Below are 20,587 nucleotides of genomic sequence, written 5' to 3'. Positions count from 1 at the left end.
CTTTCTAAATAGTCCCGAGCCACTTCTTTCTCCACAGAGGGCTGGTCACCTTCTCCCCATGCTGTGCTGCCCAGTGCAGTAGTCTGGGAGCTGACTTTTTTTGTGAAGACAGAGGCAAAAAAAGCATTGAGTACATTAGCTTTTTCCACATCCTCTGTCATTAGGTTGCCTCCCTCATTCAGTAAGGGGCCCACACTTTCCTTGACTTTCTTCTTGTTGCTAACATACCTAAGAAACCCTTCTTGTTACTCTTAACATCTCTTGCTAGCTGCAACTCCAGGTGTGATTTGGCCTTCCTGATTTCACTCCTGCAAGCCCGAGCAATATTTTTATACTCATCCCTGGTCATTTGTCCAATCTACCTTTTCTTGTAAGCTTCTTTTTTGTATTTAAGAGCAGCAAGGAATTCACTGTTAAGCCAAGCTGGTTGCCTGCCATATTTACTATTCTTTCTACACATCGGGATGGTTTGTCCCTGTAACCTCAATAAGGATTCTTTAAAATACAGCCAGCTCTCCTGGACTCCTTTCCCCCTCATGTTATTCTCCCAGGGGATCTTGCCCATCAGTTCCCTGAGGGAGTCAGAGTCTGCTTTTCTGAAGTCCAGGGTCCATATTCTGCTGCTCTCCTTTCTCCCTTGTGTTAGGATCCTGAACTCGACCATTTCATGGTCACTGCCTCCCAGGTTCCCATCCACTTTAACTTCCCCTACTAATTCTTCCCGGTTTGTGAGCAGCAGGTCAAGAAGAGCTCTGCCCCTAGTTGGTTCCTCCAGCACTTGCACCAGGAAATTGTCCCCTACATTTTCCAAAAACTTCCTGGATTGCCTGTGCACCGCTGTATTGCTCTCCCAACAGATATCAGAGTGATTGAAGTCTCCCATGAGAACCAGGGCCTGCGATCTAGTAACTTCTGCGAGTTGCTGGAAGAAAGCCTCGTCCATCTCATCTCCCTGGTCTGGTAGTCTATAGTAGACTCCCACCACGACATCACCCTTGTTGCTCACACTTCTAAACTTAATCCAGAGACTCTCAGGTTTTTCTGCAGTTTCATACTTGAGCTCTGAGCAGTCAGACTGCTCTCTTACATACAGTGCAACTCCCCCACCTTTTCTGCCCTTCCTGTCCTTCCTGAATAGCTTATATCCATCCATGACAGTATTCCAGTCATGTGAATTATCCCACCAAGTCTCTGTTATTCCAATCACATCATAATTCCTTGACTGTGCCAGGACTTCCAGTTCTCCCTGCTTGTTTCCCAGGCTTTGTGCATTTGTATATAGACACTTGAGGTAACCTGCTGATCGCCCCTCTTTCTCAGTATGAGGCAGGAGCCCTTCCCTCTCATGCACTCCTGCTCGTGCCTCCTCCCGGTATCCCACTTCCCCACTTACCTCAGGGCTTTGGTCTCCTTCCCCCGGTGAACCTAGTTTAAAGCCCTCCTCACTAGGTTAGCCAGCCTGCTTGTGAAGATGCTCTTCCCTCTCTTTGTTAGGTGGAGCCCGTCTCTGCCTAGCACTCCTTCTTGGAACACCATCCCATGGTCAAAGAATCCAAAGTCTTCTCTCCGACACCATCTGCGTAGCCATTTGTTGACTTCCACAATTCGACGGTCTCTACCCAGGCCTTTTCCTTCCACAGGGAGGATGGACGAGAACACCACTTGCACCTCAAACTCCTTTATCCTTCTTCCCAGAGCCATGTAGTCCGCAGTGATCCGCTCAAGGTCATTCTTGGCAGTATCATTGGTGCCCACATGAAGAAGCAGGAAGGGGTAGCGATCTGAGGGCTTGATGAGTCTCGGCATTCTCTCCATCACATCACGAATCTTAGCTCCTGGCAAGCAGCAGACTTCTCGGTTTTCCCAGTCGGGGCGGCAGATAGATGACTCAGTCCCCCTGAGGAGAGAGTCCCCGACCACCACCACCCGCCTCCTTCTCTTGGGAGCGGTGGTCGTGGAACCCCCAACCCTAGGACAGTGCATCCCATGCCTTCCAATCAGCGGAGTCTCCTTCTGCTCCCTTCCCTCAGACGTATCATCTGGTCCACTCTCCACATTAGTACCTGTGGAGAGAACATGAAAACGGTTACTTACCTGTATCTGCCCTGCTGGTACATGGATGTTCCCCTTTTTTCTTCTGGAGGTCACATGATGCCAAATTTCTTCACCCTCCTTCTGTCCCCGATGTGCAGCCTGCTCTGAATCTTCAGAACCTTGTGCCCGTAGAAGCCTATCCTCACATCCATCCAGGAAATCTTCAGTTTCTCTTATGCAACGCAGGGTCGATACCTGTTGCTCCAGACCTTGAACCTTCTCTTTCAGTATGGAGACCAGCTTGCACTTTGTACAGACAAAGTCGCATCTGTCCTGTGGAAGAAAGACAAACATGGCACATCCAGTGCAGGTCACAACAGCTGAACACCCCCCATCCATATTACCTTCCTTCTACGAGCTTCCTCAGGAGTTGTAGTAATTACTCAGAGAATCCGGCAAGATGTAAGCCTCAGTGGGCTCTCCCCAGGTGAACTCCCAGGCAAACTCCTTTTGTTAGCTGCTCTGCTGTTCGCTGCTCAGCTGGTTCGCAACTGACTGGCTTTTTATGCAGTCAGGCCCACTTAAGGCTCACCTGGAACAAAGGACACCCAGTTCTCGCCCTTTTCAAACAACCAATCAAGCAGCACACAGTCACACTGTCCTCACAACAGGTTTCAGAGTAACAGCCGTGTTAGTCTGTATTCGCAAAAAGAAAAGGAGTACTTGTGGCACCTTAGAGACTAACCAATTTATTTGAGCATAAGCTTTCGTGAGCTACAGCTCACTCACAACAAACACTCAGATACTCACCAACACAGCCTTCTTAATGCAGCCCTTAGCATACCTCCTCTCAGGCAGATCCCAGGCAAACTCTTTTTGTTAGCTGCTCTGCTGTTCGTTGGTGCCCACATGGATAAGTAGGAAGGGGTAGTGGTCTGAGGGCTTGATGAATCTCAGCAGACTCTCAGTCACATCCTGAATTCTAGCTCAGGCAAGCAGCACACTTCTCGGGATTTCTGGTCCGGACAGTTGATAGATGACTCTGTCCCCCTTAGGAGGGACTCCCCAACCACCACCACTCTTCTCCTCTTGGGAGTGGTGGTCATGGAACCCCCATCTCTAGGACAATGCACCCCATGTCTTCCGGTCAACGGGGTCTCCTTCTGATCCTTTCCCTCAGATGACTCTTCCAAGACATTATCAGCAGTAGTACATGTGCAGATAGCCTGAAAGCAGTTGCTTACCTCTATCTGCATTGGGGGTATATTGGTTGTCCTTCTTCTGGAGGACACATGCTGCCAACTTTCTTCCTTGTTCTTCAGCCCCGCCCCCCTCCACTGCCCTCTCTGATTCTTTGGCATGCTGTGCCCACAGTACCGAATCCTGACTTCTGTCTAGGAAGTCTACATTTTCTCTGATGCAATGCAGGGTTGTTACCTGGGTCTCTAGTCCTTTATCCTTTTCTTCCAGCAATGGAGGTCAGTGTCTCTGTGCTTTCTCACATTCAATCTCTTTTGTTGTCAACTCCAAGAGGAGAGTTTCAGAAATAGGTGCATTATACAGAAAGCTATAGTACTGCACCTTTCATTAGAGTAAGGTCGTTCTCAGAACTGATGCTTTTCATAGCAAATGTTCATTTGTTTTCCATAACACAGCTTAGTGGTACTGCTGTAATTCTGTCTGAGTCCCAAGCACCCAAGGAGGCCAAGTAGTATATTCTAGACATTAGCAGGGCAATCAAAATATAAATCAGCATCGCACTAAGGTCTACAGAAAGTCAACATCCCTTCCAGTGCTTTACCAGCCAGCAATCCAGAGCAGGGAAAAAAGCCCTTAAAAGCCTCAATAAGAAAATGTGATTAAGAGATGCATCTAAGACTTGCAAAGCTAATGAGGTAACCCCACTTGTTGATATGACTACATATTTAATCGGAAGAACAGTATCTATGTAGCCAGAAAGTTGAACCCATCATACGAGAAAATGTATAAGTCAACAACTTGGTCTTCAGTACACTTACTCAAGACATTACAAAGTAGACATCCTGTCCTCTACATATTCAAGCTTTGGCAGGAAAGTTCTACAAGTGTTATCTCAGTAACACATCATACCCCTGAGGTTTGCAATAAATGTGTTAGTTATTTAATTAGCACCCCTTCCTCTTTGGGAATGTCTGCATTGCCATGTAAGCTCAGGGTTAGTACAACTTAAGTTAGCAGACCCTGGGTTTGTTACCCCAGGGCTAGAGTGTCTACACTCATTTGTAACCCCAGGTTAGGAATTGTTGAACCCTGGGTCCCAACCTGGGGTGCCAGCATCTACACTGCATTATGTATGTCCAAGTCCCACCACTCATATCCCAGATTTCCTAATCCCTTCCCCCACCCCCACAAAAAATGTGGCCACACTAGCCCTTTTCTCTTGTTGCAGCATGGGAAAAGCTGACTGTCCCCTAAACTTGATAGTCCGGAGAACAAAGAAAGTGAGCCCATGGGATTGTGGGATACTTTTGGTGGATTCTCAGAGCATGAGTCTGGAATGGCTGCATCTACACAACAAAACAATATGGCTTGGACCCTGGGTCCCGGCTTAATTTAGGCTCAGACCTTCCACCCTGCCATAGGGTCCTGGGACCAAACCCTGGGTTAGTGCAATTTGTGTGTAGATGGAAGGGGAGTTAGGCTTGGTAGTGAGTTCAAACCATGGGCTTACACTGCAGCATATACATATCCTTTAGGATCACTAAGCAATCACTGCTCAGAGCATCCCTTGCAAAGATTGCTGGACATGCAATGGTCTAGAAAAGAAAAAAAAATATTCTTACCCGTGAATTTATTGTCTTGGTCCTCACAATCCTGCAGTTTGACCCATTTAGGGAGGATTACATGTGAGGGATTATAGAACAATCAGTTAATTTTCTAAAGTTTATCAAAGGCACTTTTGCAAGTGTAATCTCAGTTTTACATGAATAAATACTGTTGCTATCTTAAAATTTAGTTCTGAAAACTATCAACTAGGGGGTAGGGTTTCCAAAAGATAGGACCCAAGCCCAGTGTCAAAGATCTGATCTGCCTCCAAGCTCCTAAAAGACAAAGGAAAACCCACTCTGAAGACTACTGGACGTGAAATGTTTAAGAAGGGAAATAACCACTGAGAATGCTTTTTTCTTTCTGTGCTCTAAACAGATCTTGTCCTGTAGGAGGTCCGATATGGAAGGATTCTACCAAGGCAAAAGTGAGGATTAGAGAGTAAATCCCATATTCTCTTCTGGGGTTGATTCCATTCTTAAATCATGTCATTGCATTCACATCCCAGTCACTCCCTGATACGTATGCTGTTGGTAAATATAGAGATAAGCAGATACTATTATTCTGAGCTGGGGAGCATTCAGACTGTCCTGTTCTGTGAACAAAGTGCTCTGACTTTTGGACTCAGCTAGAGTTCAAACTTTGCAGTCAAGGCATGTTTTGTCTGGGTGTGCCTGACTCTCCCCCTTCCTATTTTTTTTTTTAGGGTGACAATATGTTTCAGTAGTAACAGTGTTATGTTTAGGATACATATTTCTGGTGTGATTTGATCACACTGTTCACTCACCAAGGTCTATTCTACAGAGGTTGTTATACTGCCTTATCTCTTTATTATAGGAGCACTTTTCAGTAGTGCATTGAGCAAAATGGCCAATATTTGTCACACGTGGTTCATTCTTTTTCTCATCCTCTTGCCAGGAGGAGAATTGTGTGTGCAGCATAATGTTTTGATTTTATTTTTTTATGTCCATGCCACTGTGTGTTTATACAGGAGATGGCAAGGTCAAAGAAGCATGCCTTGCCCTTAGAGTGGAAGATGGTGAGGATTTGTGGTGGGCCTTAGTTACTGCTTTGTTCCAGTCTTGGACTGGACCCTGAGAAAATTCTGTCTCCTGCAGTTAACTTTGAAAGTTACACTTTGTGCTTTTTCTGTTGTATGCACCTCCGGCTAATACTCCTACACTCTTTCCCTGAATTTGAGAGTCTCTAAGGGTATGTCTACACTACAAAATTAGGTCGAATTTATAAAAGTAGAAAGCGTTTTTATACAGTCGATTGTGTGTGTCCCCACACAAATGCTCTAAGTGCATTTAGTTGGCGGAGTGCATCCACAGTACCGAGGCAACCGTCGACTTCTGGAGCGTTGCACTGTGGGTAGCTATCCCACAGTTCCCGCAGTCTCCGCCGCCCATTTGAATTCTGGGTAGAAATCCCAGTGCCTGATGGGGGCAAAAACATTGTCGTGGGTGGTTCTGAGTACATATCATCAGGCCCCCCCCCCTTCCATAGAATCATAGAATATCAGGGTTGGAAGGGACCTCAGGAGGTCATCTAGTCCAACCCCCTGCTCAAAGCAGGACCAATCCCCAATTAAATCATCCCAGCTAGGGCTTTGTCAAGCCTGACCTTAAAAACTTCTAAGGAAGGAGATTCTACCACCTCCCTAGGTAACGCATTCCAGTGTTTCACCACCCTCCTAGTGAAAAAGTTTTTCCTAATATCCAACCTAAACCTCCCCCACTGCAACTTGAGACCATTACTCCTTGTCCTGTCCTCTTCTACCACTGAGAATAGTCTAGAACCATCCTCTCTGGAACCACCTCTCAGGTAGCTGAAAGCAGCTATCAAATCCCCCCTCATTCTTCTCTTCTGAAGACTAAACAATCCCAGTTCCCTCAGCCTCTCCTCATAAGTCATGTGTTCCAGACCCCTAATCATTTTTGTTGCCCTTCGCTGGACTCTCTCCAATTTATCCACATCCTTCTTGTAGTGTGGGGCCCAAAATTGGACACAGTACTCCAGATGAGGCCTCACCAATGTCAAATAGAGGGGAACGATCACGTCCCTCGATCTGCTGGCTATGCCCCTACTTATACATCCCAAAATGCCATTGGCCTTCTTGGCAGCAAGGGCACACTGCTGACTCATATCCAGCTTCTCGTCCACTGTCACCCCTAGGTCCTTTTCCGCAGAACTGCTGCCTAGCCATTCGGTCCCTAGTCTGTAGCGGTGCATTGGGTTCTTACGTCCTAAGTGCAGGACCCTGCACTTATCCTTATTGAACCTCATCAGATTTCTTTTGGCCCAATCCTCCAATTTGTCTAGGTCCCTCTGTATCCTATCCCTGCCCTCCAGCGTGAAAAGCAACGTCAGACAATCCTATCCCTGCCCTTTGTGAAAGAAACGTCAGACAATCGTTTTGCACCTTTTTTCATGGGTTACCCGTGCAGATGCCATACCACGGCAAGCATGGAGCCCGCTCAGCTCCATGTCACTGTATGTCTCCTGGGTGCTGGCAGACGCAGTACTGCATTGCTACACAGCAGCAGCTCATTGCCTTTTGGCAGCAGACAGTGCAGTATGACTGGTAGCCATGTCGCCGTACTCCTGGGTGCTCTTTTAGCCGACCTCAGTGAGGTCGGTCAGGGGTGCCTGGGCAGACATGGGAGTGACTCAGCCAGGTCATTTCCCTTTTTAAGTTTCATCTCATGGAGATTCAGTCCTGCTGGCAGTCGTACTGCACCATCTTCTGCCGAGCACCCAAGAGATGATGATGGCTTGCAGTCGTACTGCACCATCTGCTACCAGCAAGATGTATAAAGATAGATGAAGTGGATCAAAACAAGAAATAGACCAGATTTGAGCTGTATTCATTTGTATTCATTTTCTCCCCCCTCTTTCCCTCCCTCCTTGAATCAACGGCCTGCTAAACACAGGGTTTTGAGTTCTATCCTTGAGTGGGCCATTCTGTTTCTCCTTGATGCAAAGCCACCCCCTTTGTTGATTTTAATTCCCTGTAAACCAACCCTGTAAGCCATGTTTTCAGTCGCCCCCCCCCTCCATCAGAGCAACGGCAGAGAATCGTTTCGCGCCTTTTTTCAGCGCAGACGCCGTGGCACTGGGAACATGGAGCCCACTCAGATCACCGCAGCAATTATGAGCACTATAAACACCGTGTGCATTATCCAGCAGGATATGCAGAACCATAACCTGCAAGAAAAGCGAAACCAGGTGAGGAGGAGGCGACTGCAGCGTGGTGACAAGAGTGATGAGGACATGGACATAGACTTCTCACAAAGTACCAGCCCCTGCAGTGTGCACATCATGGTGTCAAATGGGCAGGTTCATGGTGTGGAACGCCGATTCTGGGCCCGGAAAACAAGCACAGACTGGTGGGACCGCATAGTGTTGCAGGTCTGGGATGATTCCCAGTGGCTGCGAAACTTTCACATGCGTAAGGGCACTTTCATGGAACTTTGTGACTTGCTTTCCCCTGCCCTGAAGCGCAAGAATACCAAGATGAGAGCAGCCCTCACAGTTCACAAGAGAGTGGCAATAGCCCTGTGGAAGCTTGCAACGCCAGACAGCTACCGGTCAGTCAGGAATCAATTTGGAATGGGCAAATCTACTGTGGGGGCTGCTGTGATGCAAGTAGCCAACGCAATCACTGAGCTGCTGCTGTCAAGGGTAGTGACTCTGGGAAATGTGGAGGTCATAGTGGATGGCTTTGCTGCAATGGGATTCCCTAACTGTGGTGGGGCAATAGACGGAACCCATATCCCTATCTTGGCACTGGAGCACCAAGGCAGCGAGTACATAAACCGCAAGGGGTACTTTTCAGTGGTGCTGCAAGCACTGGTGGATCACAAGGGACATTTCACCAACATCAACGTGGGATGGCCGGGAAAGGTGCATGATGCTCACAAAAGGGACTTACTTGCCAGACCAGAAAATAACCGTTGGGGATGTTGAAATGCCTACAGTTATCCTTGGGGACCCAGCCTACCCCTTAATGCCATGGCTCATGAAGCTATACACAGGCAGCCTGGACAGTAGTCAGGAGCTGTTCAACTATAGGCTGAGCAAGTGCAGAATGGTGGTAGGATGTGTATTTGGGCGTTTAAAAGCGTGCTGGCGTAGTTTACTGACTCGGTTAGACCTCAGCGAAACCAATATTCCCATTGTTATTACTGCTTGCTGTGCGCTCCACAATATCTGTGAGAGTAAGGGGGAGACGTTTATGGCAGGGTGGGAGGTTGAGGCAAATTGCCTGGCCACTGATTACGTGCAGCCAGACACCAGGGCAGTTAGAAGAGCACAGGAGGGTGCGATGCGCATCAGAGAAGCTTTGAAAACAAGTTTCAGGAATGGCCAGGCTACGGTGTGAAAGTTCTGTTTGTTTCTCCTTGATAGAACCCCTCCCCCTGGGGTTCACTCTACTTTCCTGTAAGCTAAGCACCCTTCCCTCCCCTCTTCGATCACCGCTTGCAGAGGCAATAAAGTCATTGTTGCTTCACATTCATGCATTCTTTATTTATTCATCACACAAATAGGGGGATAACTGCCAAGGTTGCCCGGAAGGGGTGGTGGAGGAGGGAAGCACCGGGTGGGGTGGTGGAGGAGGGAAGGACAAGGCCATACATCACTTTAAAAGTTTAAAACTTTAAAACTTATTGAATGCTGGCCTTCTGTTCCTCAGGCAATCCTCTAGGGTGGAGTGGCTGGGTGGCCGGAGGCCCCCCCCCATCACGTTCTTGGGCATCTGGGTGAGGAGGCTATGGAACTTGGGGAGGAGGGTGGTTGGTTACACAGGGGCTGTTGCGGCGGTCTGTGGTCCTGCTACCTTTCCTGCAGCTCAACCATGCGCTGGAGCATATGAGTTTGATACTCCAGCAGCCTGAGCATTGACTCCTGCCTTCTTTCAGCAAGCTGACGCCACCTACCATTTTCAGCCTGCCACCTCTCCTCACGGTCATATTGTGTTTTCCTGCACTCTGAGATTGTCTGCCTCCACATATTTTGCTGTGCTCTGTCCGTGTGGGAGGACAGCATGAGGTCAGAGAACATTTCATCGCAAGTGCATTTTTTTCATTTTCTAATCTTCGTTAGCCTCCGGGAAGGAGAAACATATGCAGCTGGTGGAGGAAAAAAAAGGGAGAGTGGTAGTTAAAAAGACATTTTATAGAACAATGGGTACACTTTCTCACGGTAAACCTTGCTGTTAACATTACATAGCACGTGTTTTCATTACAAAGTCGCATTTTGCCTCTTATTGAGGGTATGCCGGTTTGGTGTGAGAGATCACTCACGCAGGGCCGGGCAACAGAATTCGGCTTGCAGGCAGGAATGGTAAGCCACAGTCTTTTGGCTTCTTTAACCTTCATAACATGTGGGAATGGTTTCAAACAGCAGCACCCTCATTTCCCATACGAAGTAGCTGTTGGGTTGGCAGTTTAAAATGGGCTGGCAATTTAAAAGGAGGGGCTGCGGTTTCTGGGTTAACGTGCAGCAGAAACCCAACTAATCCCCCCACACCCCTCCCCCCCAATTCTCTGGGATGATGGCTTCACTCCTCCCCCCACCGTGTGGCTAACAGCGGGGAAGATTTCTGTTCAGCCACAGTCAAACAGCCCAGCAGGAATGGGCACCTCTGAATGTCCGCTTACTAAAACCACCGTATTTCAACCAGGTAACCATGAATGATATCACTCTCCTGTGGGTAACTCAGAGAGTTAAAGAACGGATGTTGTTTGAATGCCAGCACATTCGCTGCAATGCTTTGTTCTGCAATGATTCCCGACTACGTGCTACTGGCCTGGTGTGGTAAAGTCTCCTACCATGGAGGAATAAGGATGGAATAAGGCTGCCCTCCCCAGAAACCTTTTGCAAAGGCTTTGGGAGTACATCCAGGAGAGCGTTATGGAGATGTCCCTGGAGGATTTCCGCTCCATCCCCAGACACGTTAACAGACTTTTCCAGTAGTTGTACTGGCCACGAATGCCAGGGCAAATTAATCATTAAACATGCTTGCTTTTAAACCATGTATAATATTTACAAAGGTACACTTCGCAGAGGTCCCTTCTCCACCTTCAGGGTCCGGGAGGCAGCCTTGAGTGGGTTCGGGGGGGTACTGGCTCCAGGTCCAGGGTGAGAAACAGATCCTGGCTGTTGTGGAAACCGGTTTCTCCGCTTCCTTGCTGTAAGCTATCTACAACCTCCTCCTCCTCCTCATCTTCCTTGCCCCCAAAACCCACTTCCGTGTTGCCTCCCACTACTTGGACGGAGTCAAAGCACAGGGTTGTGGTAGTGGTGGCTGCACCCCCTAGAATGGCAGGCAGCTCATCATAGAAGCAGCATTTCTGGGGCTCTGAACCGGAGTGGCCGTTTGCCTCTCTGATTTTTTGGTAGGCTTGCCTGAGCGCCTTAATTTTCACGTGGCACTGCTGCGGGTCCCTGTTATAGCCTCTGTCCTTCATGCCATTGGAGATTTTTTTCAAATATTTTGGCATTCCGTCTTCTCGAACAGAGTTCTGCCTGCACGGATTCGTCTCCCCATACAGCGATCAGATCCCATACCTCCCGTTCAGTCCATGCTGGAGCTCTTCGGCGATTCTGGGACTGCATGGTTTCCTGTGCTGATGGGCTCTGCATGGTGACCTGTGCAGGTGAGCTCGCCACGCTGGCCAAACAGAAAATGAGATTCAAAAGTTCGTGGGCCTTTTCCTGTCTACCTGGCCAGTGCATCTGAGTTGAGAGCGCTGTCCAGAGCGGTCACAACTGAGCACTCTGGGATAGCTCCCAGAGGCCAATACTGTCGAATTGTGTCCACAGTACCCCAAATTCGACCCGGCAAGGCCGATTTCAGCGCTAATCCCCTCGTTGGGGGTGGAGTAAAGAAATCGATTTTAAGAGCCCTTTAAGTCGAAAAAAAGGGCTTCATCGTGTTGACGGGTGCAGGGTTAAATCGAGGTAATGCTGCTAAATTCAACCTCAACTCCTAGTGTAGACCAGGGCAAAGAGTGGGAATCAATTATAATTTGAATTTTTGGAGACAAGACTATTATTTACTTAAGACTGACAATGAGGAGGGGAAATTTGTTCTTACTATGCTTCAGAGGGTTCCCAGGTAGGATGATGTTCTTTGATTCAGATGAGGGAACAAGTAAGGCAATGCATCTGTGTTTAGTAGACAGAATAAGGTGCATGAAGCTAACTATCGGTATGGTATTTATTCATGTAAAACTGAGATTATACTTGCAAAAGTGTGTTTATAAACTTTAGAAAATTAACTGATTGTTCTATTATTCCTCACATGTAGTCCTCCCTATTGGTTGAACACTGAGCATCTGTGTGAGTTATGTGCCTTTAGAACTACTTTCATAGCTCAGTCCCCATTGAAGACACAGAATGTATTCAAACTGATTTCTGTTGTTCTAGTTGCATGCTGCAATCTACAGACAATGGATATTTAGTCTCAAGTCACTAGATTTAATCAAAAAAGAGAAAGGAAGTCAAAATCCTCAAGTAAAATGTGAGAATTATTCTCAGAAGGGCACTAATCTTGATAAAGACTATTTTGAGTCAATGATAATAGCTTGTTTTGGTTATTTGAAAATCTCATTTCTTTTAGTTAAACATTCAAATTTCCCCCTTTTATTTTGTAGAATTGTACTAAACAGAGTGCAGTCTGAGGGAACTGCAGGGAATTACATTGTATTGAGTGAACTTAATGATCATGAAAGTGAGGGAACTGGACTTAGTATGGGCTAACTGTATGCAAACTTCCCTGCACTGCTCAATCCAAGTACTACATTACCATTTGTGGAGCAGGGACTGCCAGCCTAGTCAGATTTCACAGTGGTTTTATGATCTGGATAAATGGAAACTGGGCAGAGACTCTCAAACTCATTTTCACTTACAATTTAAGGGAGAGTATGAACTGGTGTGGAGTGAATTTCACGAGGTTCCAAGGTTCATTTCAGATAAGCCATAAGACCTTTGTATTTTTTTGAACATATCAGAATCTTTTGAGGCAACAAAATATTGGCTGGTGCAGATTTCAGTTGTTATATTAGATATTTCCATTACGTTTATGCAGCTGTTCATTGTGTAAATATCTGAAATCAAAGTTTATACCACAGATTTTTTTATTTGTGGGACATTGAACAGTTTGGTGATTATTCAGTAGTTTTCATTATTTAATACACAGTTCCATGAGAAAAATTCATGTGTAAAAATTCATGTGTAGAGTTTTTCTCTAGTACTGAACTAATTCACCAGCATGCAAATGAACAAAGCTGTCTACTGATTTATCTTCTCTACAGTATGTGTATGTTGTTTTTTTTAAACTTCTTATATACAGTATTTGTCAATGCATTTATTATGCTGCTTTGAAAGTGAAATAAACCTGTTTTATACATTGGTTTTATCCAAAGTTTATAATAATATCTATCTCCTGCTAGCTGAATCAAAGTTAATACATTTTATTTCAGACCTTAGTACAGACTATGTTCATGCTCTCGCTTGTTCTTGTTTGCCTCCTTTTCTGTCTCCCATGTTTGTTTCCATGAAATCATATATTTCATATCTCTATCTTTATAATCTACATATCTGATGAAACAGTGGGAAGGTGATAGAGAATAATTATTCAGGAGAATAATTGGCTAATTTGTATTGGAATATAAGAATCAACTGAGATTTAGGGTTTTATTTACAGACAGCTTCCTTTATATTTGGTTTTATTTGCTGCTGAAATTTTAAAACCTTCACCTAAACAGAGCACTAAAACTAAAATAAATCTCTTCAGGAGACAGATTGTTTTTTGGTGTCCTAGTACTAGATTTTTGAAAATTGTGTTTATGCTTTTCACCCCAGATTGAAAGCCCAGTGGAATTAAAATAGTGAAACTAAGTATGTTAAAATAGACAGACAATGAGATTAGAAGAATATACACACTTTGTGGTCTCAGTTTGTATAAACATACAAAAACATCAAAGTAAAAGAAGGGAAATTACAGTATTTGTGAGAAAATAATCAATGTCACTACAAAGCTGAATATTATGTCTTTTTTAATGTTGTAATTAGGCATGCAAAACAATTATTTGTATTCATTAGCTGAAGTTTACAGATTGAGCTAGTTACTGAGCATAAATATTATTTTTTAAACTACTGGATAAAAGCTAACTTTTATCCAACTTCGTCCTCCCTGTAATGTTCCAAACTTGCACCCTGTACTAAAATAGTTGGGACTGAACTTCTTTGACCATTCAAACAGAGTGTAATGCTTGTTACATTGTAACAGCACTTATGTTTTGGGGGAAGCTGCTTTCAAAAACAGATGTGACCTCCCACATAAACACATTTATCAGTAAGCAGTACTTAACAGTGAGATTTTCCTAGGATGCCTAAATCTAAAAGCGATAGGGAAGCCTCAGAACTTAGCCTGGCAGTGACCCATTTAAGTGCATATCTCAACACCATGATTCAGCACTGCAGCCTATAATTACCTACACAAGGAGGAGATACCTGTTACTAAAGAGCTCTTTAACATAGAAGATAAAGACACAAAAATATCCAGTGGCAGGAAGTAGAAGCTAAAACAATTCCAACTTGAAGTAAGGTGCAAATGTTTAATGGTGAAGATAATTAACCATTGGAGCAACTTGCTAACAATATGGTAAATGCTCCATCACTCTAAGTCTATAAATCAAGGTTGGATGTCTTTCTAAAAGATACACTGTCATTTACCATCATTTATTGGTCTCAATGCAGGAATCAATGTATGAACATCTAAGGCCCTGGCATAGGGCATGCCTCCCCTGTAGCACCTTCTGCTGAGTTAGTACAGAGCTGCACATACTCCCTGTCTCAGTTTCCATTCTTAGGAAGCCAGTAATTCCACTTCAGGCACTCTTGACATTTGATTCAATAGTATCCTTCTTAGGACTTGTTTATTACAAAACCTCCTACAAAAGGGGCCATAACAAAAAGTCACAAATAAACAAAATGTACTTCTGGTTTTTTTGGGTTCCTCTGAAACCTGCCTTCTATGTTCTGTCCTACTCAGCATTCTCTCTGCCTTTAAGTCTCTCTTTATGGCAGGCACTCCAGCTTTCCTCCTGGAGCTGGACTGCAATTTCTCTCTCTCAGCTGGCCCCACTTAGGCCTCACATTCAGAGGCCTGGCAGCCTTCTGCTGGTGTCTGGTCCCTGCTATCTCAAGGACCCTACAGGAGTCTTCTTATTTCTTTCAATGTCTGCAGGCATCTACCCTGTGAAGAAGGAGGAGGCAGCATTTATGGTGGTCCCCTTCTCTCAACTCATCCTCAACTGGTTGGGAAATAGGAGAGTTTTGCCCCACCTCTCTGTAAGGCTCCTGGCCCCAGGCCCTTAAAGAAACAGTAGCAGTGTTTGCTCCCAAACCCTACTTGCTCCCGGCATCTCCTAGATTATATCTGTAACTGGAACTTTCAAACTCTTTCCAGTTATACGGGTGGACTGACCAGTAGGCATTATTGCCCTTAAGGGGCAGACTGCCCAGGCAGAGGCCTACATTATACATAAGCTTGTCAGGATTTGATTTAAGGTGATAGATGTCAGTAAATGTTGATTTCAGCTGACCCTGAAATTGACAAAAAAAAGTATTGATTGGTAACAGGGGGTGGGAGTGCAGCCACCCTTGTGCCTGCAGGGATTGAGGGTCACCAGCCCTGTAGCAGTGCAGGGAGCCCTCTACAGCTCCGCTGTTTCAGACCCATGCCCTCACTCTCATGACAGTGGAGTGGCAGAGGGTGTCCTACAGATTTAGGCCTAACTAAGGGTAAAACATTGCCATTTGAAAAAGAGCTCTTCATTATTTCAAGGGGGACTTCCAGGGGCTAGATTTGTAACTCTCCAAAAGTATATCACATTTTCTTTTACTAACATGTGAGAAAAATCATTTGTATGGACAATATGCAGAGAGGGTCATACCAACATGTGTAACCATTCACACTCACTTATTAATGGCAACTAATGTTAAAAAAAAACCTTTATTAAAGTAAAATTCAGATCAGACTCTCTAAAAATAAAGAAAATAGGGGTTGAACATAGCGGTCCAGTGGACTCAGTGTCAAGAGACATGGAGTGAAATCCTGGTCCCGTTGAAGTGAATGGGAAGACTCCCATTCACTTCAGTGGGGTCAGGGTTTCACCCCTGGGTTCTCTTCCTAGCTCTGCCACCGGTCTGCTGGATAAAAACATTATCCTACTTAGTGGAATGCTTTGAAATCTATGGATGAAATGTGCTGTATAACAAATTAGTAGTAGTGTTATTAATTTATGTGCTGTGGTTCCATATTATACTATCTGCCAATAAATGTGATCAGTAGATTGAATCTAAACATCTCTTCTTGAAATATATGATTTTTTTGAGGATGAAGTGGAAAATACAAATAATGATGGACATTAAAGTCTTTATTAATAAAACTGGCCTGATCCAATAAACAGAAGAGAGATACCAAGATGGAAATTTTGTGGAATCAGAAAACATGTAGTAGTTTCTCCAAGAATCCCAAATCTTCATAATAAAATTATCTTACTAATTTTTTCATTGAAGTAATATCTTAATAAAGTGAAGTCTTCAAGATGTGTCATATCAGAAATTCTTACCTGAATACCAAAAACTGTCACTGATTTGGATGACAAAATATGTTCTGCTTCCTATTGACTTATTTCTGTAACACTAACAAACAGTGCAGCATCTTCAATGTGTAGCTGTGGTACAATTTAATGAAATAATCTTCATTAAAATATTCAGTTTACCGCAGAAAGCTGAAAGAATTATAATCAGAGTGGAGTGTACTTGACAGAAGCAGTATAGAGAGAAACCTTAAGGAAAAAAAATGTACTTGAGGAAGAATTAACAATAAAACTGATGAATATCTAGTGGTCTGTGAATATCTAATATTTATCACTCGTGATTCTATCACATTACTTCCTGAGCTGTTTTTCTATAATTATTAACAAGAACCTCTACTAATAATCTGCTCTTTTATTTAGAAAATTAGGTGTTTATGCCCCTGCATGGAAAAGTGGAGTCTCTCTTTTACATCTATCTTTCTTTTTAGCATTTATATAGGAGGTTCAAATAGATTTCTGTAATGACCCTTTCTGTACAATCATATGATAGAGAGATTATGTATATGCATAATTTTCTGGCATACAGACATACAATCCTTCCAGTGTATATATTTCTCTGCATGTATAAATGAAGGCCCAAATTCTCCACACCCCATCCAAATGATTGTGCTTCACGTCTCTGAAAAGGGATGGGGGAAGAACTCTCCCCACCCCTTCAGGCTCTGGAGTGACAATGCAGTTGCTTATGATCAGCATTAGGTCATCAGACACACTTCAAGAATATTATATTTAAACACCACCAAACAAAACAAAAAAAACCTTGTTGTTTGGTTCCATGGCTATCAGTTTGTAACCAGTAATTCAAAGCTACCTAAAATCTTTACTTGATATCAAATAGGGACTGCCATCAGCAAAAGCTATGAACAGGACTAATAGAAGCCTCCAGAGCATATTTTTCAAGAAGTCTGAGCAAGCTTTCCCCTCAGTGTGAGGAATTGTTGGGACAACAATGCTAACGGGGAAAGCCCAGTGTTCCAGTTTGGGCACTTAATATTTGTGTACTCAAATGAGAATTTAGGAGAACAAACACCTATTTTTAATACTTAATCTCTCCTAAGCAATTTAAATAGAAATCTAGATGATCTACAATCATACCCAATAGTAAATGGATGTATGTAGCACTGGAAAATTATGACACCATAGCCACAAAGATCATGCCTCTCCTGTAGAGCACAGGAGGCATAAGTGTCTTGTGGAGTAGGAACATACAAAGTGTTTTGGAATTGAATAGCAGCAGTTTAGCTTGGGTGATTGCATTGTGATCTCCTTTATGGTGTTAACATGTAAATGATCATTGGTTTAAACTAGACCTGACAGTTAACCACTCTATTAAAAATAATGGGATACATTCACTCACACATCTGTTAGGATCATTGTTTTGCTTTCTGATTATAGATTTAGGGCGAAATTCTGCTCTCAGTTCTATTGCTGTAACTCCATTGACTTCAGTTGAGTTACTGCAGAATTATATGGGTGTAAGCAAGAGCAGAATTTAGTTTTTAATGTCTGAAGATGCTGATTTGCATAGTGAAGGTTCCTGCCCATTTCAGAGAGTTTTCATTTTAATCCAAGCATCGCTATTGAATTCTCTGGAAATACCTGTTTTGGTATATACTTTGTATTGCTCTTAGATTTCTGTTCCCCCAGCTTTGTGGAGCTGTGAATATAAATGGATAAGGGAAGGAAGGATCTTGCTAAAAATGGACAGTGTATGCCTTTTGTTCCTGGCTAATGCTAGAAATTTTGCTGGTATATTGCTTATCTTTGAGCACAAAACTTCTCACCTTTTTTCACTCATGCAGAGAGTAGAAGTTAGTTGTTCAGTCACTGATATTTTTCTTTTTACTCTTCTAGACTTCTGCAGATGAGGGTTCTGGGTCTGCCATCAAGTCTTCTGCAAACAGATCTGACTCAAAATTTCCTGCTATAGAAAAAACATCAAGCAAGCAAAAGCAAAAACCTCCCATGAGCTCCAGCAAAGTAACTCCAGGTGAGCTAAAGGGTGCATAAAATGGAAGTAGTTACCACAGTATTAAGAATTAGCAAGTATGTAGAAGATGCCTTGTGGATTCAGAGTCATTATGGTACTGCCGTGCAAACTCATGGGCCTAATTCTCATTTACACTTAAGTCACTTTACACCATTCTGATAAGGTACAGTGACCTTAAAATGAGTACAAATGAAATTTACACCTGCTTTAAGGCCACTTTCCAACACCAGAGTAGAGTAAAGTGACTTAAGTGTAAATGAGAATTAGGCCCATGAGACAATAAACAATTTCACTGAATTAACTAAAATAATTTTAAAATGGTTTAGTTCCCTTTTAGAACAACAGGGATTCATTTTGGAATAGCAATAAAAAGCACTTCAGGGCATGTCTGTATGTTCTGCAGTCTCGCTTATTTGGCCTTTGAACTCATGTTCACACTGAACAAGTCTTATAATCACCTGAGTTCTTTGGGGCCCTGGTAGAGTTTTTGATTGTCTTCAATAGGACTCTAGTGGGAGCAGAATCAAACTAATATCTGGAACCCAGGGGTGAGAGTGTTAAAATAGCAACTGAAAATGTGGGATGTGTGTTTAAAACCTAAAACAGATGATCAGAATTAAGGGCAGCTTTCCTATCATAAATAAAGTTAATTTAAAATCAAAACAACAAAAAAAGCTTCATAATTCTAAATAGCTGCTGTTAATCCCAAAAAGTGTATGAATAAATTCTCAGAAAATGGTATACGTTTAGCCAGGATTAACTAATCAACCTGTTGCTTTAAAGAAGTCAGTTAGTATGCATGCCACCCAGTTACCTTTTAAAATGGTATTCCATTTGTGAAAAATGCTTTAAATATTTATGCTGTAAAAGTTATCCGCTAAATATAATAGAAAGTACCTTTCCTTTGATACAGGGAGATTGTGGAAACATAGCTACATCTCCAGAGGCCAACAAAACAAAATAGGCTCCCAAAGACCCAATCAGAGACAACAGTTGTGTGGGAATGATTTCTTACTATCCATGCATGTCCATGTCATTATATAGAGAGTCTGCAAAGACAGAAGGCTATTTCAGTATGTTTATAAAAGGATTAATTACATCAGGACTATCCATGTGGCCAAAGTTAAAGATCCTTCAGTGTTTACATTATAAATCACTCCCAGATATTTGAGATAAATATATCAGATGCTCTGGGCTGAGATGGTATATAAGTTTTTGTTTTGTTTTGTTTTTAAACTAAATTTGGGGTGGGAGAGGGGAAGAATCAAGTTGATCATTTTAAACCTAGTTTAAAATTAAAATTTAGCTCTTTTATTGCATTTTGGCATCCCACTAATTAAAAATAATTCATCAAAATGAAAATTTTGCCGGTAATGAGGGCCTAGATATGCTCTCATTTGCCCTGGTGTGAATCTGTATTAGTTCTGCTGCCATCAGAGTAATTTCAGATTTATGGTGGAATTTAGAGCAGAATTTGGGCCTTGGGCATTTTGCAGGAAAAGTGTAATCAAAACAAATGAAGGCCCTAATCTTGCAACTAACTCTGTCTATGTCTAACTAACTAACTAACTTGAAACCTATGTCCATGCAGGGCTTCGCTGAAAGCAACAGGGCAGCACAGGATTCTGCCATGCAGAATCAGTTGCAGGATTAGACATATCTTTTCATTTCAAAATGTGGATTCCTGAGCATATAAGAAGGGAAAATAGAATGTTTACCATATTATACGAGTACCTCTTCCCCGAATCTTTTTTAATGTATTTATCCTCACAGCACTCCTGTGAGGTATGAATTATTCCCATTTTACTGATGGGAGACTGAAGCATAGAGAGACAGAATGGTTTGCCTGTGGTCATAAAGAAAGTCTGTGGTAGAGCAGAAAATTGAACCCAGCTCTCCTGAGTCCCAGGCTAGCGCCCTAATTACTGGATCATCCTTACTCTCCCGAACTTGTAACTAATACAGTTCCATGTCCTTTGTGAACACGGGCAATGTGCTGTGTCTGGGAGCAATTATAGAGCACCAGCTCTTTATCTTCTTTGATGCTGTGAATAGAACTTTGGAAATAGCACTTTCACTA

General features: G+C 43.4%; 1 protein-coding gene across 2 annotated transcripts in view; it reads left to right on the top strand.

Annotated features, from left to right (window-relative positions):
* MARCHF10 (membrane associated ring-CH-type finger 10) overlaps positions 1-20,587 on the top strand; it is a 107,957-nt gene that overhangs the window by 18,455 nt on the left and 68,915 nt on the right. For both annotated transcript variants that reach the window (XM_074940829.1, XM_074940830.1), the window contains exon 4: positions 18,372-18,507. In XM_074940829.1, the coding sequence (XP_074796930.1) occupies positions 18,372-18,507 (136 nt within the window). The remainder of the gene's footprint in view (positions 1-18,371; positions 18,508-20,587) is intronic.

The sequence above is a fragment of the Natator depressus genome, chromosome 27 (genome assembly GCF_965152275.1).
Source record: "Natator depressus isolate rNatDep1 chromosome 27, rNatDep2.hap1, whole genome shotgun sequence".
Taxonomy (NCBI): domain Eukaryota; kingdom Metazoa; phylum Chordata; order Testudines; family Cheloniidae; genus Natator; species Natator depressus.
Note: the sequence above shows the minus strand (reverse complement) of the source record. Positions and strands in the feature narration are given on the sequence as shown.